The sequence below is a fragment of the Sebastes fasciatus genome, chromosome 4 (assembly GCF_043250625.1).
Source record: "Sebastes fasciatus isolate fSebFas1 chromosome 4, fSebFas1.pri, whole genome shotgun sequence".
NCBI lineage: Eukaryota > Metazoa > Chordata > Actinopteri > Perciformes > Sebastidae > Sebastes > Sebastes fasciatus.
In genome coordinates this window covers 15,391,235-15,418,953 of record NC_133798.1, presented here as the reverse complement: position 1 = coordinate 15,418,953, position 27,719 = coordinate 15,391,235, and the positions used below count along the sequence as shown (strand labels likewise).

General features: G+C 43.6%; 1 protein-coding gene across 11 annotated transcripts in view; it reads left to right on the top strand.

Annotated features, from left to right (window-relative positions):
• Positions 1 to 27,719, top strand: part of LOC141765927 (serine/threonine-protein kinase BRSK2) — a 199,740-nt gene that overhangs the window by 161,350 nt on the left and 10,671 nt on the right. For 3 of the 11 annotated variants that reach the window (XM_074632238.1, XM_074632239.1, XM_074632240.1), the window contains exons 6-16: positions 3,550 to 3,583; positions 3,687 to 3,755; positions 5,229 to 5,375; positions 10,723 to 10,754; positions 13,695 to 13,859; positions 15,839 to 15,936; positions 16,858 to 17,008; positions 17,284 to 17,349; positions 23,540 to 23,600; positions 25,876 to 26,623; positions 26,740 to 26,788. In XM_074632238.1, coding sequence (XP_074488339.1) covers positions 3,550 to 3,583; positions 3,687 to 3,755; positions 5,229 to 5,375; positions 10,723 to 10,754; positions 13,695 to 13,859; positions 15,839 to 15,936; positions 16,858 to 17,008; positions 17,284 to 17,349; positions 23,540 to 23,600; positions 25,876 to 26,623; positions 26,740 to 26,788 — 1,620 coding nt within the window. Of the gene's footprint in view, positions 1 to 3,549; positions 3,584 to 3,686; positions 3,756 to 5,228; positions 5,376 to 10,722; positions 10,755 to 13,694; positions 13,860 to 15,838; positions 15,937 to 16,857; positions 17,021 to 17,283; positions 17,350 to 23,539; positions 23,601 to 25,875; positions 26,651 to 26,739; positions 26,789 to 27,719 lie in introns of all 11 variants that reach the window. The other 8 variants (XM_074632242.1, XM_074632241.1, XM_074632243.1 and 5 more) reach the window with 8 other exon arrangements.

Sequence of the window (27,719 nt, the reverse complement as noted above, 5' to 3'; positions counted from 1 at the left end):
GATTATTCATGCTCTTCTGACTGTCCCATCTCTAAGTGCAGATATGACAGTTTTTAATTAAACACATTTATCTGCCCCCCTCTCGCCATGCAGCAGTCTGACACAAATGTATTCCATTTGCCACGGGTAATGGAGCTGAGTGAAGATGAGGCTGACTCGCCCCAGGTAGAGCAGGGGGGGAGCCTCGGAGCACATACATAAATACATGCCGGCATACACCCATGTATGGACGAGCAGAGGCATTGACAGGCACATTACAAATATGGGTCCAGGGACGTGCTTACAACCTCTCTCTCTCTGTCTGCGTATTAAGCCCAGCTGCGAGTTCATCAGTGCTCGCTGTTTGTTTAGTTCTGTTGCTTTGATTGATGAGAGGAAATTATCTTGTAAGCAGCGAGGAGCCGTACAAATTTGGTTTGAAAAGATGAATTTTCATAATGACGAGCTGCATGTCTCAGTGCCTCCTCAATAGTACCGGCCCATACTGCTGATTCTTTCACTGCTACATAGGAACTCATATCTCTTGAGCTCATGATACTCTCCTTGCAAACAATGGTTAACTTCTAATTAACTACTAATCTTATTGTTAACTTGTGAATACTTTTTATGCCTCCGCGACAGCCGTGGCAGGAGGCATTGTGTTTTCGGGTTGTCTGTCAGTCCGTCCGTCCGTCCGTCCGTCCGTCCGTACAACCGTCTGACCCATTCTCGTGAACATGATATCTCAGGAATGCCCGGAGGGAATTTCTTCCAATGTGACACAAACATCCACTTGGACTCAAAGATGAACTGACTAGAATTTGATTTGGGTGGTCAAAGGTCAAAGGTCAAGGTTACTCTGACCTTACATGTACATCCATCCCATTCTCGTGAAAGCGATATCTCAGGAACACCTGGAGGGGAATTGTATTACGCGTGACACAAACGTCCACTTGGACTCAATGATGAACTGATTAGAATATGCCGGTCAAAGGTCACTGTGACCTCACAAAACACTTTTTTGGCTGTGGCCAACTTCAGGGTCTGAAAAGTGAAGCCAATGCGGAAGTGCCTTAAACTTGCGTTCTTTCTAACAGCCAGCAGGGGGCGACTCCTGTGGTTGCAAAAAGAAGTCTGATCGTATAGAAGTCTATGAGATAATGAGCCTACTTTTCACTTGATTTATTACCTCAGTAAATATTGTAAACATGAGTTTATGTTCTCAATCGCTAGTTTCAAGTCTTCTTCAATACAGCATGATGTTCATTTAGTAAATTATGCTCCCATTTAGAGTCAAATAGACCATAAAGCAGGGTATGCTTTAGGCTGGGCTACCTTATGAATGGCAGGTCGCTACCACGGCGTTGTCCAGTGTACTTAGTTCGACCCTTTCGTGTCACTTCTGGTTGCAAAAAACCAAGATGTCGACAGCCAAAATGCCAAACTTGAGGCTTCAAAACGGCAGTCCACAGACCAATGGGTGACGTCACGGGGACTACGTCCACTTCTTATATACAGTCTATGGTTTTGGGCCATAATTCAAGAATTCAAATGCTAATTATGACAATTTCACAAGAATGCTTAATAGGATAAAATTATGAAGTGATGACATTTTGGACGGACATGGATGTGAACTGTGACTGGTTGGCGGAGGTGTACATTCTAGTTTGAACTCATGGTCCAGACATCTCTCTGCAACCAGTCTGACACTGATAGGCCCTTCAGTGTAGATAAAGACAGCTCTTCATGCATCTTTATCATCTTTGTTTCCCCACTTCAACCGTCTGCTCGAGTACAAACACACTCACTTACAGCATACTTCTATGCCACTGCGCTGCTATTTGTTGCCCTCAGAATAACGCCATTCTGTCTGTAAATGCTATTTATGTGATGTTATAGTGGTGTTAGGTCGAGAGAGAGTAAATGAGCAAGAAAAGACTAATGTCATGTCAACCCACGCACAACTGTTCTTCAAAAGACTGCATTTTTCACTCTGGTCAGAGGGAAGTGGCTCTTACAGCTCACAATTTATCTTTAGCATCCTAGTCTATAATCTGAACTCATGGTGTGAGCAGCACAGGATTTTTTATCGTGATATAAATTTCATGACATATGGGCTTTTATATGTGGCCAGAATTTTAATGTGGTAAGCTACAATACATTTAAATGAACTTTATTTACACCTCTAATTAAGTTAGGCCATTAAATAGAGGCAATGCACAACAGGGAAGAAGGGTCATGAATACTCATGGATCCTCGCCACATGGTAGTTAAAGAGTCCCACAGTGAAGAGAACAAACAACTATGGAGTGTTTCAGTTTGGAAAAGCTCATATGTGGACATATAAGTGAGCCATAGAATTATGGTTGAGACTAGAAGAGAGATGAGCATATTGTAAGCATTTTAGTTTTAGTTGATTGAGCTCAGATGCTTGTATTCCAGTCTTTATCCTCACCCCGTGTTTGCCACCTAAAGCCCCTGCAAATAATGAGTTTATATCCATGCATGTTCCAGCTGTGGCTCATGTGCGGTGGCACTCACCAGGCGTAACTAGTGCAAATCTCCAGCTTGTTTTTTATTTTTATTTCTCGCTCATTTGCATAACGCACTATGACACTTGCAATCAGGAGGGCCGTATTTGCATAGGCTCGTCGTGTTTGAGCTTCCCCCGTTGACACGGCGGCAGTGTTTGTTATCGGCCAGTATTTTGACAGCCAGAGGAAGCCGCGCCGTCAGGGCTGGTATTCATGAGTACACAAGACAACAGCAGAGCTAATGGGCGCCATGTTTACAGACTTCAGATAGTCTCTCATTAGAGCCCAATATCCCGGTGTTAGATTAGACTGAGCAGGAGAAGGAGGCGGAGGATGCATCAGCAGGCTGAGAGGTTTGGGGAGACAGGTGCCTGATTTGCTTTCTGTTTCGCAGTCACAAGTAGGCAAATCGAAAAAGAACAGAGCCCTGCCTAAAATCAGAGAAACAAAGGAACATCCTGTAGCTAAATTTGATTTTAGATTGATGCAAAGTACTGATTATCACCTGTTTCTTTTTATTTGAAGGGACTGAGTTTGGCAGTCTGGGAATGTCGTATTACCACTGTGTATGTATATAGAATAACAAGTCACTTTGCAGCCTCTCATAACCATGTGGCTTATGGGACAGCCGGTGCGAGGTAGCTCCATAAATCTTCATATGATATTGATGTGTCAATCTCGTCATTGGGTTTACTGTCAGCCCATCCAGGTGCAGTAAAGATTAGTGGGTCTGTTCACTGTCTGCTGTGAGAGGATGCCCTTGAGTAAGCAAGCAGGAGGACACCCAAACACCCTCAGGATGTCTAAACCCACGATGCACATCTTGATCTACGCTCACTTGAGACATTTATTTTCTGCCTAAATTGTTCTTTTCACATTTTCATAAAGTGGCGTATGACTGTTTTAACGTTTGATTGTATAACCCCGACTTACTTTGCAGTACAGCAAGTAGAAAAAGTCCTTAAATAACCTGGATTTTCCTTTCTTAATGTTCCTCAATTTAATCACAGTTCGAACCTTTCTGTTTTCCCAACAGATCTCCACACTACGCCTGTCCAGAGGTCATCAGGGTAAGTCGTTTTTCACTGATTTATCTTTTTTTAAGCTTCTTTTTCATAGTCCATCCATCTTATTTTAACCAACCCTAACACTCTGCTACTGTCTCGTCCTTAGGGAGAGAAGTATGATGGGAGGAAAGCAGACGTCTGGAGCTGTGGGGTCATACTTTTTGCCCTGTTGGTGGTGAGTGTCAGCTTGTTCTTTACTAACTGATGGTGATTGGACTGACATACAGTTTAAAATTCTCCAGAGAAATATGTCACAGTACAATTTAACCACAAAGTAGTGCCTCCCCTTCACAGCCAGACAGTATGTCCAGCTTTTCCACCAGCTGAAATGGATCAAAAGTAGAAAGCGAGTGAGTCTCGTGACGGGACATTCCCAACTTTTGCACTCAGGCTGTTGACTCGAGGTTGACCTTAATGGAAAGAGAAGATTGGTGAGACCTTGCAGCTGCCACAGAGCCTCAAACAGAAACTCACTTATAAGGTCTTACTGGGGAAAAATAATGTTGCAGAAACGCCCTCAAGCTGAAATTCTTGCGCAACAGAAGATCAGAGAATAGAGGCATCTTTTTTATTCATTATCCTGTATCCACACACAACGCGGTACCCATAATCAGGTCTATTCTCCAGCTACATTATGTCTGTGGTTCCCCAGCCCCGAAGCTTTGTTTCATCAACAGCTGTACTGTAGTTCCAACACACTCCTGCTTCATGAATAATGCATACAGCCAAACTGAAAGAAGAGAGCCCAAAATAAATACCAACGCTGACAGGGCGGCTTTTGGCCACAGGCCCTGTGTATTTGTCTTTGCTTTAGCCTCCTTCTCCCTCACTCAGTCTCTTTCTGTCTGTGTGTACTTGTGTTGAGGACAGTCTCCCTTGTACTCTTGTGTTGCGTAAACCTGATGTTGTCTCGCTCCAAACAAAACTTTCAACCCGACGCCGTTTGACTGCAGATGAATATTGTCTTTCTCCCGTTTCTGTCCTGTCGTCTGGCTGCGAGATAACCATTTGTCTGATTGTGGGAGACGCACATACTCCCCAGCAGTTAGGCTGCGCTCAGATCATCTGTTACACAAGCCTGCCCCCCCCCCCCCCCCCCCCTTATTTTTCTCTCTACCTCTCTTCATTTCTCAGCCTTTCTTTCTCACCCTTTTTCCTCTTTCTCTCCCCCTCCATCTTGTCTCGTGGTGGAGGTTGTCATTCATCAAACAGCCACATCTGTGAGGTGTCAGCTCGCTCTGATAAATGACTCTGATGAGGGAATGCTAAATGAACGAGGTAAATGAGAACGCTGGGTAATTATTAGAAAAGCCCCGTTTTCAGCTTACCGCTGTTTATTGTTTATTTTGCATGGTGGCTAAGGGCACAATGCTCTAATTGGAGAGCTGAACAAGTTGAGAAAGCGAGTTTGTTCTTTAAGTCGTGCAGGATTTAGACTCAAAATGTGGTTTTGTTTCTTCTGGCGAGCCTTGTTAGTCATTCTTTTTTTTTCATTTCTGCCCTCAATCGGGTGAAGGCTTATTTTCTGTTCTAATCCTGCCATTAAAACAAGCTGTTTCTCCTCTGCTTTTATTCTTACATCTACATCTTCACCCTTTCCAATTTCTTTTCCCTGTTCTCACTCTGCTCCTCTCCTATGTCTCTCCAGGGTGCCCTGCCGTTTGATGATGACAACCTGAGGAATCTGTTAGAGAAGGTGAAGTTGGGAGTGTTTCACATGCCGCACTTCATCCCTCCAGACTGTCAGAACCTCCTCCGTGGCATGATTGAAGTGGATGCCACCAAAAGACTAACGGTCAGTTCAATTAAGAGACTGGATGATTGTCTTCACATATGTTTGTGTGCTTTTGGTCTTGGGCTGCTTTTCATGCTTTGAGCTTGGCCCCTTAGTTAGAATTGAGGGAAATATTCATGCTACAACATGCAATGATATTTTAGACAATAGTTTTCAACTCTGTGGCAACAGTCTGGGGAACCAAAATGAATTAATTTTCCAAGTTTGGTGAAAAGTTGACCTGGCTAAATGGGAGCAAAACCCTGCTGCCCGAAGTCTTACAGAAAGCCTTCCCAAAAGAGTGGAGGCTGCTATAGCACTAAAGGGGAATATAACTATACATTAAAGAGGACCTATTGTGCTTTTGTGCTTTTTCCCTTTCCTTTAGTGTGTTATATACATTTTTGTTCATTTAAAAGGTCTGCAAAATTACAAAGCCCAAAGTCCAGGCCAAAGGGAGTTAACTCTTTCCCACAGAAACACTGCTCCTGAACTGCCTTAAACGCCTTGCTTGAAGTCCTGCCTTTTCTTCCATAACATGGTGATGTCACCAAGCAACATATTTGCATAATACCTGCTCAAACAGAACATTTCAGACAGAGGGTGAAAAGAAGTGCTGCAGCAGGAAAAATAAAAATTTGGAACATTAAAGCATGTAAACATGTTCTAGTAGGAACCCAAAATATAAGCATGCACCTGAAAATAAGCATAATAGGTCCTCTTAAATGGTTTCAGAAGGAACATTACACTCTTATGTGATTGACAACCATGTGGCTGTGGGTGTAATTATATCTCCAAGTGTATATGCGGAGATGCGGTAGATCTCCGGGTAGACGTTAGAGAGTAGAAGGGATGAAAATCTTCATACCTCAGCTGTAGTTTTACTGAGGGCTGAGTTCATGGTTTCTGTAGCCAAAAAGAGACAATATAACACAACACTAGTGACGACGGCTTAGACAAGCGTCTTCCCTGTACAAAAGTAAGATCCAACTCTCTAAGGCGGAAGTGTGATGTCACTATATAGACACCCAGACAGCGAACATTACGGTATCTCTATGTACTGCCTTCACACCCATGTTAGCACACAAATATTTAGGTATCATGAACCGCTGCAGTACATGTTGGTATTCTTCAGCAGTATACACAATTAGTTTTAATAATACATGACGGCCAGTGCCTCAGTAAGACCTGAATTACAGTATATCTGTATTGAATATTTCATATTCATACTCCACGTTTAGTAGTGTTTACTAATGATGTTGTAGAAGCAGCAAAACACATTTAGTTGTTATTTGAGACAGCATTCATGGAGGAAAAAAAAAAACTCCAGACACATCGGGTCTGCGTTAGGAGAGGAAAATCATTATTTTGCAGATTCACAGCAAGCTGGGAAAACTTGTAAAGCTCCAAGGAGAAAGCAGAGATATGGCGGAGATACACGTTCAAACTAAAGTGGCTAATATCAACTCGCTGCCAAGCCAACCATTGTCTTTTTCTTTGTTTCTTCTTTCCTCCCCTGTGTTCCAAAAGTGTTTGCCTCGCCTTATCCCCGATTCTGTTTGAGTTCCTCCTCAAGAGCAGCATGTGAATTCAGGAGAGGGCTGCTGTTTGTGTACTCTCCCTCTGCACTGTTTAGTGTACTCATCACAATGCCAGTCCCTTTCTACGCAGCAACTGATCACCTTGGCAAGGTGGCTGGAGGATAGCGCGAGAACAGAGGGACGTGAAGGGCAGAGTCGGGATGAGGGGGGTAGAGAGAGGTGGACAAAGGGAAATGTAAATAATGAAAAGTGGCCAGAGATCTCAAGAAAAAGTACCGACTTCACACTGAGATGTTGCTGCCCTTTGTTCTTGTCCTGCATTTCACATTCAGACGACGTGCAGAGATACAGACACAACTTATTGTATCTGCGCACGCGCACAAAAGCAACAACCCACATTTTCACATGAACGCGCACACACCCTCTCCAGGCTCTCCAGGTGTCTTTGTGAATCAATGCAGTGAACAAAACTGTGTTCATGCACTTGCCTGTAAGCAAATGTGGTGACACCACCCTTAAGTGGATGCTGATGCTCCATTCCCCGAGCTATCTTTCACAGTGTCAGAATGACTTTACATAACAGGAATGTGAAAGACACCGGAAAAGATCAGAAAGCTACAAAGAAAGAGATGCTCATTTGCGGGAGAGTTGGCATCCTTCAGGTACCGCCCTTCAGATAAGCAGCACACGACGAAACGCCACCTCTTTGGTATGCTGTATGTACGCTATGTGCTTTATTTTTCTGTTCTCTATGCCTGATGAGGACAGGTCACCCTGAGATCCCACAGATACGTCCGGCAGCCTCCAGCGCTGTCCTCGACAAAACGGTTACACACAGACCGAGCTGCTGGGAGAGAATATGCTTCCTCTCCGGCTCCCCTCTCGTGCGCGAGGGCTCCAAACAGAGCTCTGGGGATGTGTTGTAACCTCGCAGAATGTCAAATAGCCCTGTTAGATTGAGCGTTCTTGGAGTTTAGTGGTGACCGCGCAGTCAGACACACCAGACAGGTACACCCAAGGGTGGGAATGACATCATAAGGGGACCTTTCATTCTTCTGCTAGGGATTATTTTTCTTAATGATGTTGACAGTAGTTTGTTGAATCAAATCGATTGGGTAATCAGACCACAACTACTGTCTGTGTTTCAGTATGTCTATTGTCACCTCTTGTTAATTACATTTTGCTAGTAGATTCACACAAAGCCAATGCCCCTCAGAGTCTTGAGTGGGAGGGCACGTACCCGGGCTTAAGGGGCTTAGCCCAATAAAAGCCTTTCTCTTCATTTCCTGTCTGTGTAGTCCGGGGGCCCCGGAGGCGACAGGGCCAGCCTCCTCAACACAGTCATCTCATCTTCAGTATTGAAATGAACACAGACATCCTGGAAAGATCTGCGTCCTCCTCGTGATCCCCAATGAAGAGGGATGGCTAGATCATTATATTACATTAAAGAGCAGTTCATCACAGACATAAAATGCAGTCATGGGGATGGCACAGAAGAGAGAAGTGCTGAGGTTGTTGGATTGAGAATAAAGGAAGTGTGTGTTTTTGTGTGTCTCACTGAGAAATTACACTGTAGTTAATCACGTGAAATCCCACAGTCAGAAGGCTGCAGAGATGGGGGGTTGTTGCGACTCTGCTAAACTAGGCTACTGAGCTTTTAGCAGGATTATTTTATCTGATGTTGCTTTTATATTTTAATCAAAACTAATATTGCAATTACAGAAAAGGGAAGTGGGTAAATTAGCTTTACGCTATCTCACCAGCTAGCCTTGACCTGCTAAAGTGCAGTCACTGCAATTTGTTTTTATACCTCTGTTTTCTCAGCCGATTAGACTGTTATCAGGCCATTAAATGTGTGTTTTCAGTGGTTCTAAGCCTCATAGATGTGGGTCTGTAGGGTCCTGCTACACCCACTAGTAGGTTTTGTCATCTATTCACGGGCTCGATCACCAAAAGAAGGAATAAAAGAAGACAACAGCGACCTCTAGCGACCGTAGTAATTATGACAGGCGCAGAAGCGGAAATCCGGCGCTGTAGTATAGACGACGTGAAGCACCATATGGCGTGGAGGTCGGTGGTGATGGATGCGACGCAAAACACAGCCAGGGCTTTCTCCCAGGACTCCGGGGTTGCATCTCATGTGAACAACGCGTAGTTGTCTTTGTGTTCACAAGCATTAAGTTTCGCTTTCACTTTTGAAACGTATGATTTTAAGCCAAAACACAGCATTTTCCCCTAAACTTCACCAAGTGGTTTTGTTGCCTAGACCTAAAGAAGTTGTAGTTTTGTCTCCTAAACCTGAACAAGCTGTTCTGTTTGTGTTAAATACATTTCATTCAGTTGTACGTGTTAAAACGTGTTGCTTTTAAGTTTCCCTTTCACTTTTACAAGGTAGTAGGTGTAGTAGGCCCCTACTGACCCACATCTATCGTGCTTAGAGTGAGTGATAATGCACATTTAACGGCCTGATAACAGTTGAATCGGGTGGTTTTCCAGTACTTAAAATGCTGTTTTACCAAAATTAAAAAAAAAAAATCTGTGGCATGATATTCAAAAGGTAAAACAGAAAAAGTCATATTCAGGTCTTAACCATTTTACCAAATATCTAGTTACTGTGTTTTAGTTTTGTAGGGCAGAATAAGTCCCCAATGCTCACCCTCATGTCCCTCCCTGCCTTAATAAACAGCCATATGATTGACACACAGACCTGCACACATTTGTATAAATACAAGTTGCACGGAAAGTTATTTATGCAGCGCCCAGATAGGAAGATAGGAAGATACCTTAATGCATCCTCAAACTCACACCTAGCCAAACCAGTATTACAGCAGCATTCCCCTCTGCCTGAGTGAAAGCAGCTGGAATTGGTACTGTCACATTTAGAGACTGATTGATGTGATACCGCATTTCAAACCACATCACTTTCAACCCTGCGTGTGATATCAGTCTCTTGCCTCCAGGCGTTTAATAAAAGTGGGGAGTAGGAGTAGGTCACCCACTGGCCTGTATCTAACAGGCAGGGTGTCTCTGTCAATACCATGACCTCTGTGGAAGCAGACGAGATTCACCTATGGTCAGTAACCGCAGCCTGGCCTGCTCCATGAAGGCATTCATCAGTGCTGAAGCATAGAGGTAACTCCTCTGGGATGGAGGCATTGATGGAGACACAAACCAAAGAACTATGCCTCTGAATAAGTGACAATAATTAGAGCTGCTATGTGTATCTCCCGTGGTTCCACAACAACAGCACGAGCAAATTAAAAAGTCCCGACAGTGACATTGATCCTGTTTTCCTCTGTGGGCAGTTGAAACACGGCGGAGTCATTCTAACAGACATCTTCCTTTGTTGCCCTTTTGCTCACTGTTTCTGTCTCTTTCAGCTTTTCCTTTGTTGGCAAAACACCATGTTGACAGTGTTGGTGACAAAGTGGCCACATTAAAAGTGTGATGACAAGAGTAGTATTGAGAGAGCGAGCGAGCGTGTGTGTGTGTGTGTGTGTGAGTAAGAGAGACGGGAGGAGAATGAGAATGGGAGATTCCCTTTAGACCAGAGGGCTTGGCAGGGTCAGCAGTGTGTGTGAGGGAGATAATATTCTCTGTTTATAGCTCAGTGGCATCACCTCTCTCTCATACCCTTGCTGCACCTCTCTCTCTCGCTCTCACTCCTATTCTCAATAAGTTTTTTCCCATTGGCAGTATTAATATTTGAAGGCCTTATTATTTACTTCCACCATTCAATGTGGCCGTATTGTCCTATTGTGTTGTCCGAAAGGGGATAAAATGTTTGTGTACTGACCTGCCTTTTTCTTCTGTCATGTCTTTTACAGTTAGAACAGATCCAGAAGCACACATGGTACATGTAAGTACTCTGTTTTTCCTTCCTTTTTAACACCCTCCACTCCTTTCCTCTCGTCTCCCCTCCCCTCCTCTCCTCTCTTAGCCTGTTCTGCAGGGGTTGTAGACCTGAGGGGAGCGACCGCATGATAAATGGCTTTGAGTTTCAGCTCTGTACACGAGAGTACATTTGAGCGGGCCATGACTCCACTCTCGGGGATGTGGGGGTAAATTGGTAGTGCATGAAAGAGGATGTGCAGCATATGGTCAACTGAACAGGGAGCAGGGGAGAGCGAACAGGCAGGGATGTGGTGGAGGATGAACCCACATAACCTCAGCGTACCCTTCATTTAATATCCATAGCAGAGCGCACTCACCTTTTTTAAGCTAACATAAATCTTTTGAGAGCGTTTATGGTCCAGGTCATCGTAAATTATGTCAGAGCATTCACAAGACACAAGCTTTTTAATGGGGAACAAAATGTTAATGTACTGGTACACTAATTGATGTTTGTAAAGGCCGATGTCCTCACTCCAATAATCACATTATCACCATTTAGAAGTTGTAGCTGAAAAAGTGAAGGTTCTTACGCTGCAGGAGCAAAGATGAATCATGACAGGAGGTTGTGATTCCTGAAAGGGGTTGAGTCATGGTTTCTGTCGTGTACTGAAAGATCATGCAAACAGACAGCGAGACTGATAAAAGAAACTAGAGGAGACAAGAGAAGAGCTGCGAGAGAAGACTAATGTAATGTGAGTTTTGTCAGTGAGGAGTTGCTTGGCTGTCTGACTCTGCTGGCTGAATGACTGTGATTGGCTGAATGAATGAATGAATGAATGAATGAATGAATGAATGAATGAGATAGGGTTTTTGTCTTTCAAATGTGGCTGTGCCTTTTCCCCAGAAGCAGCTCATCGGTGGTGGGTAAAAATGAAACATGCAGCCTATAATTCGAAGTCACACAATCTACAACTTCTTTTTTTACAAATTCAAATAAGACCATCCATTCCTATTGTTAGTTTATTAGTTTCATTAGTTGATGAGCTTCCCAACAATCTGAGCAGAGCTGTGGTGCTGAAAGGACAGCGCCAGGCTAAGCTGTCTTCACCAGGAGCACTAATATAATGATGGCCAGTGGATAAATGTGCGCTCGGTTCCCAGTTGATTAGGTACACCTAGCAAATATTACTGCAATCTAATACAACAGCTTACATGAATTTTATAGTGTTTTGTGTTTAGAGCAGGGTTATTATAGTAAATAAAAAACTAAAATGAAAATAAGCAGTGAAACATATTTTTAGTAAACTGAAACTTCTAAATTATAAATGAGCACTCTATTTAAAATCTATAATTATATTTCCTGGTAAAAAAAAATACTTAAAATGAAATGAAAAATGAATGTAAATTCATTTCAGTTTTAGTTTTTTAGCTATAATATATCACTACCAAAAACAGGAGACATCCTTGACCTCTCGCGACATTGAACCTGACCTTCCAGGATATGGCGCTATGCCGCAGTTGCTTCACATTTAACACTAAAGATGCGCAAATTTTAAACAATAAACGTTATGGCCGTTCCTACACAGTTCATCGATCATCATCGTTTTGTTTGTATAGCTACATACTTCTGAGACATTATACCTTGCCCTAACAAAAACAAACCAAAACTACTGTTAGCTAAAACTAAATATATAAAAACACTAAAACTAAACCTTTCTGAAAAACTGAAACAAAACTAAAAACGAGTGCACACAAACACACTCCGGAAATGAACTAAAACTAAGCTAAAATGAAATGAAACACGGTCAAAACTAAAAACGAAATAATAAAAACAAAAAAATACAAATTCAAAACTATTATAACCTTTGGTTTAGAGAGGTGTCGATTCAACTTTATGGTAATTTTGGAGCCTTTATTTTGTGTTGCCATTGATTTGTGTTACTTTTTACTGAGTCTCCACCTTTCTAAAACAGTTTAAACAAAAAAATCAACCTTTTAACCTTCATTAAGGTAGGGATTATTGTAGTATAGTATTGACTGTTTTAGCAAAGTGGACCTAATAAACCGGCAAGACGTTTCCTGTCGTTTACTGATATGAAACAGGGGTCCTGTTTGTATTTTTTCATTACCCCACCACCAAATTTGATATGCACATAGTGAAACAGGGGCGGGGGTTGTGGGGGACTGTGGATCCAGTTCACAAGTTCACATCATATAGAAAGGTGGAGGTGATTTTAATAGTTTACGCTTCACAGGGCTATCCAGAGGGGGGAAAAAATAGATTATTGCAGAAAAGTAGAGGGGGGTTGTGTGTGTGTGTGTGTATATATATATATATATATATATATATATATACATATGCCTGTGAAGCTTTGCATCAGAGTCTGTGTGTATTGGCACGTTTGTAGATATTGAAGATGAATCCGTTCTTTGAAACCGTCATCTAGAATGTTCCAGAAATCTTCTAAAAAATGGTGTCAGTGTGGATTAGCCTTTCATTTTAAATCACAAAGAATAAAGCCCTGCTAGTGTACTCCCTAGATGCAGAAAGACAAAAGAGAGACAGAGGAAAGTGACATAACTAGGAGAGTGTCTGGAAAGAAAGGGGGATAATGAAGAAACTAAGTTTGGAAAACAAGCCAGGAGGAGAGGGAGAGATTGCAAAACTTACCAGCAACTTACCAGCTTACAGAATGACTAAACCTGGGGAAAATACATGACTATTAATGTTTCATAATGTGAACCAGGGTCATAATGAGGCAAACCTCCAAACACATACTGCATATTCTGTTTACAGCACACACTTATTAAGTCTGTAAATCTGCAAAGTTAAACACATAGCGCCTCTAATTGCTATGTAAGCTATTTGAAAAGGTTTTTGTCGATGTATTCAAACTTAACAGTGGTACGGACCAAAGTGGCTGACAGCGTGCTTATTTGTGTTGTAATTTCTTTGCATTTCCAGAGGGGGGAAGAACGAACCAGAGCCAGAGCAGCCTGTGCCCAGGAAGGTGACCATCCGCAGCCTGCCCTCTGCAGACGACATCGACCCAGACGTACTGGACAGCATGCACTCCCTGGGCTGCTTCAGAGACAAAAACAAACTACTGAAAGACCTGCTCTCAGATGAGTGAGTGAATTGAGGGGCAAAAAGGGGGGATGGGAAAGAGATGGGATGAAGAAGAACAGAAGAATGGAGGTGTGGTGAATGAAAAGGTGTCAGTGAGGAGAGAAAACTAGAGGATAGGGGGGCAGGAAGGCATGTTGAAACAGGAACACATAAAAGCAGCTGGAGACGGGGAGAAGAGGACGGAGCTGTGTGGTTGTACTGCAAATGAAAGCATGGGTGTGTGGTGTACGTGTGCACAGCTGGCCTTGGTTTATTCCCCAGCTCTTATGAAATCCTGTGAGGCTGTCACTTTAGATGTCAGAGGCTATAGATCACTTAACTGTTATCACACAGCACTTACACCGCTCGCCACTGGATACATTCCCCCCAAACTGATCCTGGCTTGCACCAGGAACAACCCCCCGGGTCCCAATGTTTATGTTCTGCTACTAATGTTTATGTCACAGTTACACATGTGTTTTTTGTTCCTGTGAATATGCATTTATGCTGAAGATACTTTCCCTGCAGCGTTTTATACACTTAAAATTGGCATACAGATGTTGCAGTTTCATTTTGCTTTGCTCCTCGATCTCCTTTCCTCTGCTTTCCATTTGCCCGGCCTCTTTAATTTAACGCTAAACGAGCGTTACTCTATCACTTTCCCCTCTCCCCATCTCTTCCGTTTGCTTCCTTTCTCCTGGGAGCATCCCATAATAGTGCTGGACTGGAGGAAAATCTGCGGTCTCTATCTCCCTTCCTCTCGTTCATTTTAGCTGAAGTTGCAGGTCCTTGTCTCTTTGCCTCCTACTGCTTTCCAATCTGTCTTTATTACGGAGGGCCAGTCCCTGGGCCTTTTTGCATACAGAGTGTTGCCCTACAGGCTAAATATATTAGGCTTCCTGATTTACAGAGAAAGAAAAGGACGAACTCATAATGTTTTGATACTTTCATAAACTTACCAGTAGACTCTGCATATGGAGATGTATGCAGAATATTATATGATGTTCTAATGAGCTGTAAAACTAAACTTTTCTTTTAATGGTGGAAGCTATTTAGTAGCTGTTTCACAATGAATCCAAAAAGATTAAAGGACATTAATCATAGTGAGGGTTTTTTGCAGTCTTGGTTTTGAGCTCTTGCAGACACATGCTGGTGCGAGTATGTATACGGATGCTTCGGGAATAAATGGTAAATGGACTTGCATTTACAGTATATAGCGCTTTTCTAGTCTTCTGACCACTCAAAGCGCTTTACACTATATGTCAGCATTCACCCATTCACACACACATTCATACACTGATGGCAGAGGCTGCAATGCGAGGTGCCAACCTGCCTATCAGGATCTAATCTAAAATACTCATTCACACACCGATGGCATAGGACCGGAGGAGCCGGGCACCTGCTCTACCTCTGAGACACAGCCGCCCACATATAATATGTACATGTTTGTGTTTGGAATGACCCAGGTTTGTTTAACCCATTTGTGCCCGTAAGTGACATTTTTCATTTCCTTTAGTAGAAGTGTTCTCTGGGCCTGGCTAAGCACAAATATGTAGAAATTTTCAAAATCGGTCAAACCGTTTTTGTTATCATACTATATCTAGACTTTGGGCACATATTGTGCAATAGACTCATTATATTATAGGAACAAAACAGTGGTCCCATGTGTCCAAATACTAGATATAGTGTGATAAGAAAATGTCTGTATCTCACAAACTACAAGGAGTACAATCAAGTATTTGGTATCTATTAATTCATAGCAATATTCCATATGGAAAACATTTAATAAACACAATGTTAGCGTTTTTCCTAATTTTTCAATTTCCTGACATTGACTATGATGAAAGTGTGATTTTTCATGTGATCTAAATATTTCAAAGTTGTACCGTTAGATACTTGGCCAAAGTGTTTTTATCATACTAAATACAGTCTTTGGGTTAAAACCATTGTATTTCCTTTCCAGATGTCTCAATAGTCTTTTTATTGTCTCCTCTTTGCAGCGACAACCAAGAAAAGATGATCTACTTCCTGTTACTGGACCGTAAGGAAAGGTACCCCAGTCAGGAGGACCAGAACCTTCCCCCTCGCAACGAGATCGGTGAGGACCGAAGAGACGAGTGCAGATGAAGAACATAACATTATAGAATACGATTTAAAGAAAAGAGCATAGCAGGAGAAAATGGAATAATTCAGTAAACACAGTATGGCACACAGTATGTCTGAACAATAACATTATCTGTGACTGGTGTCTTAAAATTGAATGGCTTTTCATTGAATAGACAGCTGTATACACAATCAAAACAAGCCAATTTAGACGAGAATAAGTGCTTCAAGAAGGTAACTGGTGAATGCTCTTAGCATCTGAACCGTTCGGCAGTGTTTTCCTCCTTCAGAAGCAATTGGATCAGCTCCAGTAGCGGTGGATTGGCTCTCCGGTAGAAAAAAAAAAAGCTCTCTGTTTATTGAATATAGACAAGCTGCTCAATGAAATCTAGTAGCAGAAATAGAACGTGTCAATAGGCCAAATTTGAAAAACTGTCAGCTGCGACTGCCTCGGTTCAGATATTAACTCATCAAAAAAAGGTATTCTTCCATTCGCGCACCACAACGCAGCACAGATTTCCACCCACTGAAATGTGAGCAGAAACAAAGATGCTCTACTTAGACTTCTGCCAGGGTTATTTTCTGACAACAAGAGCTCTGCAATAGGAGGAGTGTTATGTGCAAATGTATGTGTGTGTGTGTGTGTGTGTGCTGTGAGATACCGACATTTTGATGAATAGACTCCCTCTTCAGTGAATGTGACACAGTCAATACAGTGGCCATTAGTTCAAGGACTGGGAGTAAACCGTTACTTATTCACTATTAGTTAACATGTCAATGCGTTCAGCGCTAAACTGAAACACACACACATATGAACGCAATCCACAAAACTGCTCAATGTGTAGAAATGGACGCATTAACGCTCAGAGACGTCAGGTGCATTGTGTTGATACTGAATCGATCTGTTTCCGCACAGATCCCCCAAGGAAGCGGGTGGACTCCCCTATGTTGAACCGTCACGGCAAGAGGAGACCAGAGAGGAAGTCCATGGAGGTCCTCAGTGTCACAGACGGAGGCTCGCCCGTACCGGCGAGGAGGGCCATCGACATGACGCAGCATGGACAGAGGTACGCGTGGAGGTGAAAAGACGAAGTCTATATAATTTTCAAATGATAGATAGACATACAGAGGCTATGTGGGTGTGTGTGTGTGTGTGTGTGTGTGTTTGTGTGTGTGTGTGTGTGTGTGTGTGTGTGTGTGTGTGGAGGATCTCGCAGCCCCAGTGGTGTTCCAGCAGGTCTGACAGCGACTCTGGCTCTGGTGATGTCAGCAGGCTAGATTGTGGACAAAAACATGAACAGAGACTGACGCTCTGCTCGCTTTGTCTCCTGTCTCACTGTAGTAAATCAGTGTACAGTAAAAGCTTGGATATTCCTGATGCCGGTACAAAACGCAGCAAAGAAGAAAGGTATTCACCTGCCCTTTCACCTCCTCTCGCTCTGTGTCCCCCCCCACCACCCCTACCCCCCATGCAAGGAGACGTTCCGTGGCAGCAGAAAGATGCAGCGGCGCTCTCTGTTGAAAGGATGCTTCATTTAAACGGTGATGGCATATGCAGCATGTGGCGGCTTCACAAGTCTATTTTAATAACTCATCTGAAAAATGAAAGAAGCTGCGTCCAACCGAGTCAACGGTTTTGGTGATGGCAGTTCCTAAAATTTGACTTAACTCACTTAATTAATCAAACGGAGGAAGACTGCGCATTTGCAATTCAGAGCCTTTAATATCTACAACCCCCCCCTTTTTCCAGTGTTAGCTCAATTATCTCTTCTTTTCATAATCTCAATGCATTGATAATCAGTTCTCCCATGCTGTGTCCCACTTTCTCCGCATGCACGAACATTTCTCCATTTCTCTATTTTAGAAATGTTTGAGTCGAGCCAGGACCACACCCCCACAAGGCACAGCAGCGGACTGATTTAAAATCTATTTCCCCATCTTATTTCAACAACCGATATATCATCACACGACACGTTTCTGCTCAGAGGCAGTGACATTTGTGACAGCGGGGAAGATTGAATCTGAGGGGGTGATAACCTGATCTGCCTAATGATAGGCAGATTGGCTGGAAAACGCTTCCCGAGGTACGGGATATCAACGCAGAGGCAGCGAGTGCATATATTATATAGATAAAAAAGAAATGTAGTTATAAAGTTGAATATTCATCCAAATGTCAGACGCATTAATAACTCCTCGCCGCAGTGCTTTGCCAACAACAAAATATCAAGAATTTATTTCCCACTTCATTTCAGTGGGGGGAAACCACTTCAGAAGTTTTAAATCCACTTCAAGAGCGCCCACCTCTAAACACTTCCTCTTAATTCTTTCTGTCCTCTGGTGCCTCTGAATTTCTCTCTAACATTCATCTTCTTGTGTTTCATCGCCTCTCCTCCGCTCCTTCATCCCTTCAGGCGATCCAAGTCTTATCTCTTCTTTATTTAAAGGTTGCATGACTTCAGAAGCTACCTTCCTCTGCCCTTCGCTCTGACTCATCTGTTCCGATCTCAAAATAGGCCAGTTTGCAATGACTTTATCGAGCATTAATAATGCTTTACAAAGCGGCATCAACACCAGTTCAAAGATCATACATAACTGAGTGGCGTACATCATAAAGGGCACTAAACTGAAAGCTTTGAGACCTTTAGGTTTACTCATATACATCTTAATAAAAAGTTACATCTACAGACAGGAGCGTATGAAATAGGTTTGTGTCTGGATCCTACATATATCAGCAGCCGCAGTCATTAAAAAAGAGCTCCGCTGCATCTTTCCTCCGTGCTACTTTAAATCAGTGTTTGTTCTTACCCCTCCACCCAAATCTCTTTCAGGGGCTCCTCCCTACTCTTTCATATCTCTCTCTCTCTACTGTCGTCCCTTGTGTGCGGCTGACCTTTAATCCCAAACGCCCCCCCCTCCTCTGTTTGTATGGAATTGCTATGCTAATGTGGAGATGCTGCTAGTATTTCTCTGTCTGGCTTCCTATATCAGCTGTGGTGGGTTGGAGGCGGGGGTGAGGGGGGAGTCCTACACCACAGCCCATCCGCCTCCAAATCAAATCAGATCTCTCCCTCGCTTTACGTCGCTTTCCCCCCCCCACTGCTCTCCAGCTGATCAGTGGGGGGAAAAAGATGTCGGTAACAAAGTCTCTGTGTAACTTTTCTGCCTTTTATCATGTCCTTGTGTGCGCTGTGTTTGATCATATGCGTGCTTGTGTGTGTTTATAGACGACGGCGTTGTGGAAGCAAGCACATGCGTGGCAGAATAACGTCCAAAGATTTGACTGACTTTCTCTGAACCTAACCTTATCTTTCCCCGACAGCAAACTTTTGTCGACAGCACAGAAGATCCGTAGAACTTCAGATCAGAGGGTGTCAGCGAGAGGACTGACTTTGAAACACGTGTTTTGACAGGATACATTTCCACCGGCGTAAATGATGGAAGAGAGTGGGAAACAGTTTTATCTAAAATTACACAACGAAAAACGCCTGAGCCTCAATCCCTATCCGGCATTTTGCCTCACATATCTCATGTCGGCAATAACAATCCGATCAACTGCCCAGGCTGCTTTCTCATACATGTGATTGATGATTTGACTGCTTCTGTGAAGTATAATTAAATAGATTTGGGATAAATGCTGCAGTAGCCACGTTGCAGAGAAACACACTTGGAGACATCCTCACGCGAATGCCCGTTTCATTCTTTATATACCCAAAAGTATCATAAAGAGACATTTAAAGCTAAACTCAAAGCACAAGAAATCCCACTGATTTCATTTTAAATCTTAACAACACGCCAGGAGAAATGAAGGGAGGTTAATGATATGTAAATTAAATATGGAAAAGTGCTGCAGTGTGAGGAAGAGAATATCAATTGATTTTTTTTTTTTCTCTTTACAGATCTGCTCTAGTTGCTTCATGCAGTTTGAATGTGTTGGGTTAGTCGGAGCAGTCTTAATAAGTCAGGCTCTCATGCTAATTATTGACTTTAATTTATTTAAGAGGCTCAAATGAGCGCAAATAAAGCACCTTTACCACTGATCTCTACATCGGAAACTGCGGGGGTCTTACCGCATTTAGAGATTTGAGAAGCTGAGCTGTGAATATTAATGCGCTGAGTCCTCAGGGAGTTGTCAGGGCTCAGGAAAAGGAAATGGATTTAAACAGTGTGTTGATTCATATGAATATATACTCTGCGTAGAAGAACTCCATTGGCAGGACAAAGTCAATACAGAGAAGGGAGAAAGAGGAAAAAATGGAAGTTTCTCCACTTGCCTTAAATCACGCTAGCAGTGCAGTAGCGTTGTGTCTCTCTGGCTTTGGCAGTGTTATTTGTTCTCCGTTTGACTCCTGGCGCAATCCATTTCATTTTGCTTTGCTTTCGTTTTATTTCAGTCCATGCCCTCGTCCCAGTACCTCTTGTACTTGTTCCATCCCCCACAGCCCAACATTAGACCCCCACGAGTGTTTTGGATGGGTCTCTGACATAGCCGGTGGTCACACACTGAGGACATGGGCCCCGTTCCAAAACAGGCTTATGGGAAATGTTATCTTGAGGACTAATGGATAGAAGAAAGATAAGAATGAGTAGCAGCACACATACACCATTGCACACTCATGTATGGGTGCAAGTACACATACAATATAGGGTTACTTCACCCAAATTGCAAACAAATTAAATTTAAAAAATAGATTTTCTCATTTACCTCCAGCGGTGTCTAGCAATGCAGATAGTTTTGGTTTTATTTGTCCGGGTGAGATATCCCTTCATGAGATGAGGCAAATGGAATTTCATTTGTGGTGCTCACCAGTGGTGGCGAGGAAGTATCCAAATCATTTACTCAAGTAAAAGTTGCTCTACCACAATGTAAAAATACTCTATTACAATTAAAAAGTTCTGCATTCAAAATTGTACTTCAGTAAAAGTATTAGCAGCTAAATGTACTAACTGTAGCTGTCAAATACATGTATTGGTGTAAGAAGCGCAATATTTCCCTCTGAAATGTAGTAAAGTAGAAAGTAACATAAAATGGAAATACTTAACTACAAGCACCTCAAAATTGTACTTAAACAGTACTTAATAAAATCTACTAAGTTACATCCACCACTGATGCTCACAGTATTGAAACATTCGGCAGCAATGTGTCTTTCCAGCAACCACACTGTCAACAGTCTTCACTGAAACTACTTTCTAACGACAAAATAGTCGCAATGAAAACTGTTAACAGTGTGCTCTGTGGATTATCCAGAGTAACCACGATATTGTTTCTGGGCAGAGCAGTTGCTTTGGGGTTTTTAAGTGTAATTTTTAAATGCTGCGAGTGCCACAAATGAAATTTGACACTGTCTCATTTGATTTTTGGGGTGGAGGGACAAATAGATCCTTCAAAACTAGAGAACCCGTATTTATGCCTCCATGCCGGCAACAGCCTCCATCGGACCCATTCTCGTGAACGCAATATCTCAGGAACGCCTGGAGGGAACTCCCTCATATTTGGCACACACATCCACTTAGACTTAAGAATGAACTGATTGAATTTTGGTGGTCAAAGGTCAAGGTCACTGTGACCTCACAAAACACGTTTTTGGCCATAACTCAAGAATTCATATGCTAATTATGACAATTTCACACACATGTCTAATAGTATGAAATGATGAAGTGACATTTTGGACAGTAAACTGCAACTTGACTGGTTGGCGGAGGCATACAACAGTGAGGTGGTAATTCTAGTTTTGTAATTAGGGTGAACTGACCCTTTAAAGCAAGCTCACACAGAACCACAGAGGGCTTAGCCAATGTCAGCATCTCCTCTACTACTGATTTAATAACATGGCTGTTTCGTTTCTGTATGATAGATGAATGATTGCTTAAGTTGTGTTTGCTGTTCACTATAAATAAGAGACTCGTCAACAATAATTCATCATCTCTCCGAAGCAAGGGTGAGCCTCTGACAGCGCATTACTGTACAGCACAGCCATCTGTAACATTAGCTTTATAGAGCTGCTGGTCCAACGCTAACAGATGCAGAGTGCCTCTAACAATATGCTCATAATGGCCCAAGGACGCTGTGTTTTGGCCATGTTTAGATGAAGTGTGATTGGCTACGTGCGCACAGGCGCTGTAGTGAGCAACTGTGGGCACGTCTCAGTGGACCGTAGGACTTAAATGTAAATGATAGCAACTGTCTGGTCAGCTGCTCTCTTAAACAAGAAATCCTAGCCAACGTGGTCTCAACATCGCCCACACACGAGTGCATGAGTGTGTGCAATAAATACACTCACACAAGGGGCAGCGAGAGAATTATAAAAATAGCTACAGAGTGGGTGCTTCTATATTTTCCTCCTGTTAGTGTTGCTTTCTCTTCTGTTCTGTTTGTGTGTCTGGGCCTCTCAGGAGAGATATTCCTCTTCTAGTATCAGTTCTTTCTTTCGGTGGTTGTAAATTAAAAGCTCAAGGGAGGTGGGTGACTGAACCCAAATAAGTGCTTCTACTTTTTAGAAGATTGGTACATATATATCTTAATCCGGGTTTGTTGTTATGATAGCACCGGTATCATTTTTATGGCTACTAGCTGTAACCGTGTACACAGTTTTGTGTCCATGTAGGGATGCCTCTGTGGTCCCGTGGGACTGCTCCAGCACCAGGGATGAACATCCGTCTCCATTACTCCATCCCTCCCTCCCATCCCTTCCTCTATCCTCCATCTCCCTCATCCTCCCCTCACATTTGTCCAAGAGGTCTTCCTCTACAACCGAGCAAGTTGGAATAAACACTAGTTGTAGTGTCTTTATCTTAGATCTGTAGGCTCGGCCACATGTTCCCAAATGCATCAATGCTGAAGGAGAAGGGAGAGGGGGTGGGGTATTGTTAGATTGAATGACAAAAAGGAACAGTGTTGTGACAGTGAGCAGCTGGTGTTTCCGAGTGTTGACAGGCCCCGTTTTTGTTTGTGTGTGCGTGCGTGTGAGCGTGCGCGCTTGATGGAGACAGATTGTCCTGTGATTGTTCATTTCTGAGCGGGGCTCTGCTCATAGGGGTTATTGACGGCATCTGCGGGGGAAAAGAAAAACATGACAAATGGCACTCAACCAAATGTCCCACTTCATTTCCCCCCTCAAGATATTTTCCACTGATCCAGCGCTGAGGCCTAAAAGTCAACATGTTTGGTTTATTAGCAGTCTATAGACGGGGCGGAAAGCTAATCTGAATGCTAATCTGTGGAAAGCAGCATATAGATTTGCAGGAGAAGCTGCAGTCAAATCAGCATATTTGAAACCGAAGTTTGAGCTTAAATTGGTTTGAGACTAATTGCTGCGAGTCGATGCTAGTGATGCCTGTTGTCAAGTCGGTGCTGTTTACTGTGCTGTCGTGCTTTCACCCTCTTTGTGTGAATAGGTGTTGTGTTTGCAAAAGGGCTTGATAGCAACTACTGTGCTTGGTATGATGGTGACATACGCTGTGATGCTTTCTAACTGTGTGCAACATGTAATCTTCAAGCTCTCACCTCCACCTGTGTTTACTGAAACATGTAACAGGTACACATGTTGATCCCCACAAATTACCTGTGTCCCTGTGTGTGCTCTTGCGTGTTTGTGCCACAGGTCGCGGTCTATTAGTGGAGCCTCCTCCGGCCTCTCCACCAGCCCCCTCAGCAGCCCACGGGTAAGTCACAACCCTCCGTGCACTTTGAAACACACACACACAAACAACACACCTGTTGACCAAGTTCTCAGGTATCTAGTGGTTAACCCCATCCAACTACTGCTGATCCCATCTTATTGCTGTCATCTTATTGCTGTTTATATCCGCTGGAGAAAATAATGACACTACAGCTACACTGCCGGGGCTTCTGACCTTTAACAATGCACAGCACTATGAAAGCAATATCACTGTATCTCTCTGCACATGCAGTATTGTTTCACTATTTCTCTTTATTATTAGTCTGAGATATAGTATATTTTTCCTCTCCTTAAAGGATAACTTTAACCCTGTTCTCCAATGTCTAATTGACTAGTAGGAAACACTTTTTGAAATTGGTCCAGTATTGACGGAGAACGCTGTAGCCGCCAGCCGCTGAACGAGCTGTAATGTAATCAATTGGGGCAACCTGGTACCATCAGTTTATGTCCACTAAAAGAGCTTGTATTTGCCACTGACAGACTCAGATTGCTATTATAAGTGTCTGACAACATTATGGAAAGAACCCTACAGAGAAATAAAACATTTATTTTACCTTTCGCTTGATCCGGTCTGTTTGTTATTGTGCGTCTCGCTCGGAGAAAACCCCCTCTGAAATCTTGCGTTGCATCCACATTGTCGAAATCAGCTAAATCTCAGCCATGACATTGAAAATCTTTTAGATAACACCAAGGTATGCTTTCTGTACTCCAACACAACAAACTCTGACAATACCGGTGTCCCGTGGCACTCCTCTCTCCACTCACGTTTCCACCGTTGTTGCTTCCGGCAACAAGTTACATTACACAATGACAAACGGGAAGCAAAAGGTAAGAAAAACATTTAATTTCTTCTTTAGGGTCTTTTCCATATTGTTGTCAGACACTTATAATAACAATCTGAGTCTGTCAGTGGCGCAAACAAGCACTTTTAGTGGACATAAAATGACGGTGCCAGGTTGCCCCAATGATTACATTACAGCTCGTTTGGCGGCTGGTGGCTGCAGCGCTCTCCTTCAATACTGGACCAATTTCAAAAAGTGTTGTCCCCATTAGTCACTTAGACACAAAAACATGGGAAAATAGGGTCGAGGTTGAAAAATACCAAAGTTACCCTTTACATTTTAATCAACAGTTCAGATCTGCCTTTGCGATTTGAGGAAGCAGGGATACACTATGTTAAGCTCTTCTTATTCGGTGTTCGTTCAGACTTTGTCTATATAGTTGGATTTTTCTGTTAACTCAGAGTAAAATATATACTGGTGAACCTACAGGAGACGTGACAGCACAGCAAACTTTCTCCCCCCCTAAAGCTTCTTCTCTCTCTATCCTTTCTGCGTATTATCCCCCTCTCTCTGTTTTCTGTGGCTTGAGCTCTGTGGAAATCCAGCTCCGGGAATGCTTCAGAAAATCCCACTTTTCTTGCCCTAGAGCCGGAGAGCTTGTGGTAAACTTTTTCCAGCTGACTAACCTGAGAAGGCTCGAGATTAGCCGGGATCCTAAGACGAGCTCCTCGCGCCACACAGGTTCTCTCAGGCTGATCTGAAAGGGAAATTGATTTCTCAGACCTACCCCAAAACCGGGATTGTGCTCTCAGTGAGAGGCTCAGTGTGGGGTTATTTTCAAAGATTTGTTTCTGGAAAAAAGGGGGAAACATCCAGGAAATAGTTTATCAGTGCACCATTGTGGCTGCAATTTCAGCATTTCAAATAAAACAGATCAATAAACCTATCTGGAAAGTGGAAATTTTACAGCAGAGGTACTATAATAGTGTTCCTTCTGTTATTGAGACAGCCCAAATTGTCCTCACAGCTGGCCTTATGTCTCTCACACATGTCTGTCTGCTTGCTTTTCTCTGCCAGCATTTTTTATTCAAGTGAAGTCCATCTTTCTGTGTTTTGTTTTTAAAATTGTGTGTATTGCTTGCTGTTTTTGTTGATCCCCATTTGATTTTAGTTTTCTTTTAACATAAGTAACTGAATGGTCTAACTGCATGTTTTCTGTCTTTCTTTTTTTTATCAATGCCTCCATCTCTCCTGTGTATGCACACATCTCACCTGCTTCTATATTCTTTGGCTGCTTCTTCCTCTGGATGTGTGGTTGTTTGTTCTGCTACACTTTTCTTTCTTGCTTCATCTATGTGCTTGTGTGCCTGCGCGTGTCCCCGTGTGTTTTGCTTTGGTTTTCCTCTCCTCCTCCACCTGCTCTGGCTCTCGGCTGTGTCGTGCTGCGTGTCTTCACACTGTGTCCTTTAACTCCAGCCTGTCAGAAAGTTCTATGTACCGCCTCAGTCCCCGGACTTGTTGCAGTCCCCTAACGAAAGCCCCTGCCCGTCCCCTGATCCCGTCCTCAATCGCGCAGGGCCCCGTATCTCCACCCCCAACTCGCTCGCTCCAAACAGCGAGCCCCTGCCGTCAGCACTCAACAAGACACAGACGCTCCCCACCAAGCCCAAAGTCGTCCCCAAGCCCCTCCAAGCCACGCGATCCAACCCGCTCCCCGAATTCTCAGAAGCCAAATCCGAGCCCTCCTCTCCCTGCCTGCTCCCATTGCAGTCACCCTCCACCTCTGTGCCCCCCACCCCTACTTCTCCGTCCTCCTCATCCTCCCTCTTTTCCCCATGCCCCATCCCCAACAGCCCCCACGTACGGCGCTCCCTTTTCTCTGCCAACCCCCAGCTCTCTGTGCCCTACTGCCCAGTGGTGCCCTTGTCACCCATCCGGCTGCACCACTTCCACCCCGTGGCGCCGGCGCCTTCTCCGTTCACTGACCACCCGCCCAAATCTATCCCCCTCATACAGGTTACCCCTCACCCCTCCCCTCGAGGCAGCCCCCTCCCCACCCCAAAGGGCACCCCGGTGCACACTCCCAAGGACAGCCCGGCCGGTACGCCCACCCCAACGCCGCCCCCCAGCCCGTCCATCGGAGGCATGCCTTGGAGGACGCGCCTCAACTCCATCAAGAACAGCTTCCTGGGCTCACCACGCTTCCACCGCAGGAAACTCCAAGGTACTGACATCACAGCAGATTTTGATGGTAAACACTGAATTATCTCACTGTACCCACTAAAGTAATGTTACTCTGAGCCTTCCGCCTTTTTCTGACCTTTGACCCTGCTTCCACAGTTCCCACACAAGAGGAGATGTCCAGCCTCACACCAGAGTCTTCCCCAGAGTGAGTACATGCTGCACCACCACTATCATAACTATGCATAACCTGTCAGCCCCTTAGTCGTTGGCTCAAACAGGTTCGCTCTTGATAGCTTGATGTTTTGGAAAGTATTACACCCGTGAATGTTTGATTTGTGCCTGCCGAGTTCCCTGTAATGACCTCAGGTGAGGTCTGGGCTGGAGAAGCAGCACCGTAGCAGGAGGTATCGGGTTGGTTATGATGGAGGGAAGGTAGCCCGTGTGATGTTGCTGAGCTCCCAGGGGCCTGATAACTCATGGTTGGCCTAGATATGCCTGTTTGGTTCGCTGGCTTTCTGGCTTGGCCATTTTCTCCTGGCTGGGAAGAACATCCTGGCTGGAAGGAGTTGAAGAGTTGGCTGAAAAAAGACCTTCTCTTAGCTGGTTAGGCTTGATTACATGAATACACAGTCACACACCAGCTGTAACCAGCTTCAGTGTGCCCCTTAATGACACATTATGGAAGTATTTATTTATGGGGAAGTGTTGCTCTTTGTGCTGAAGTTCTTGCAAATCCATCAACATTTTCAAGAATCTCATGAAATATTAATATGCCACGAAACAGGAGTCCATATGGCTTATTAGTGAGTGCAGGTACACCTGGGCTGAGGCCAGTGGTGAATTCATCTACCGCTACCCCTTCTGGACACACAGTTCTGTTCACAGAGAGGCTCAATTATCTCTTTCGCTCTCTTACACACACACATACAAACATACACATTCATGCATTTACACATTTACTCAGTTGCACAGAAGGTGAAGTGTCAGAAAACTTTTCTACCCTGCACAGTTTTAGCTTATTTCCCTCAGGGTATCCTCCGTTAGCATTTCCCCAGAGCTGCAGAGAGAGAGAGGGAACTCTTAGCTCTCCATTTTTCTGGATGGATAGATAGATGGTTAGATGGATGGGTGGGTTT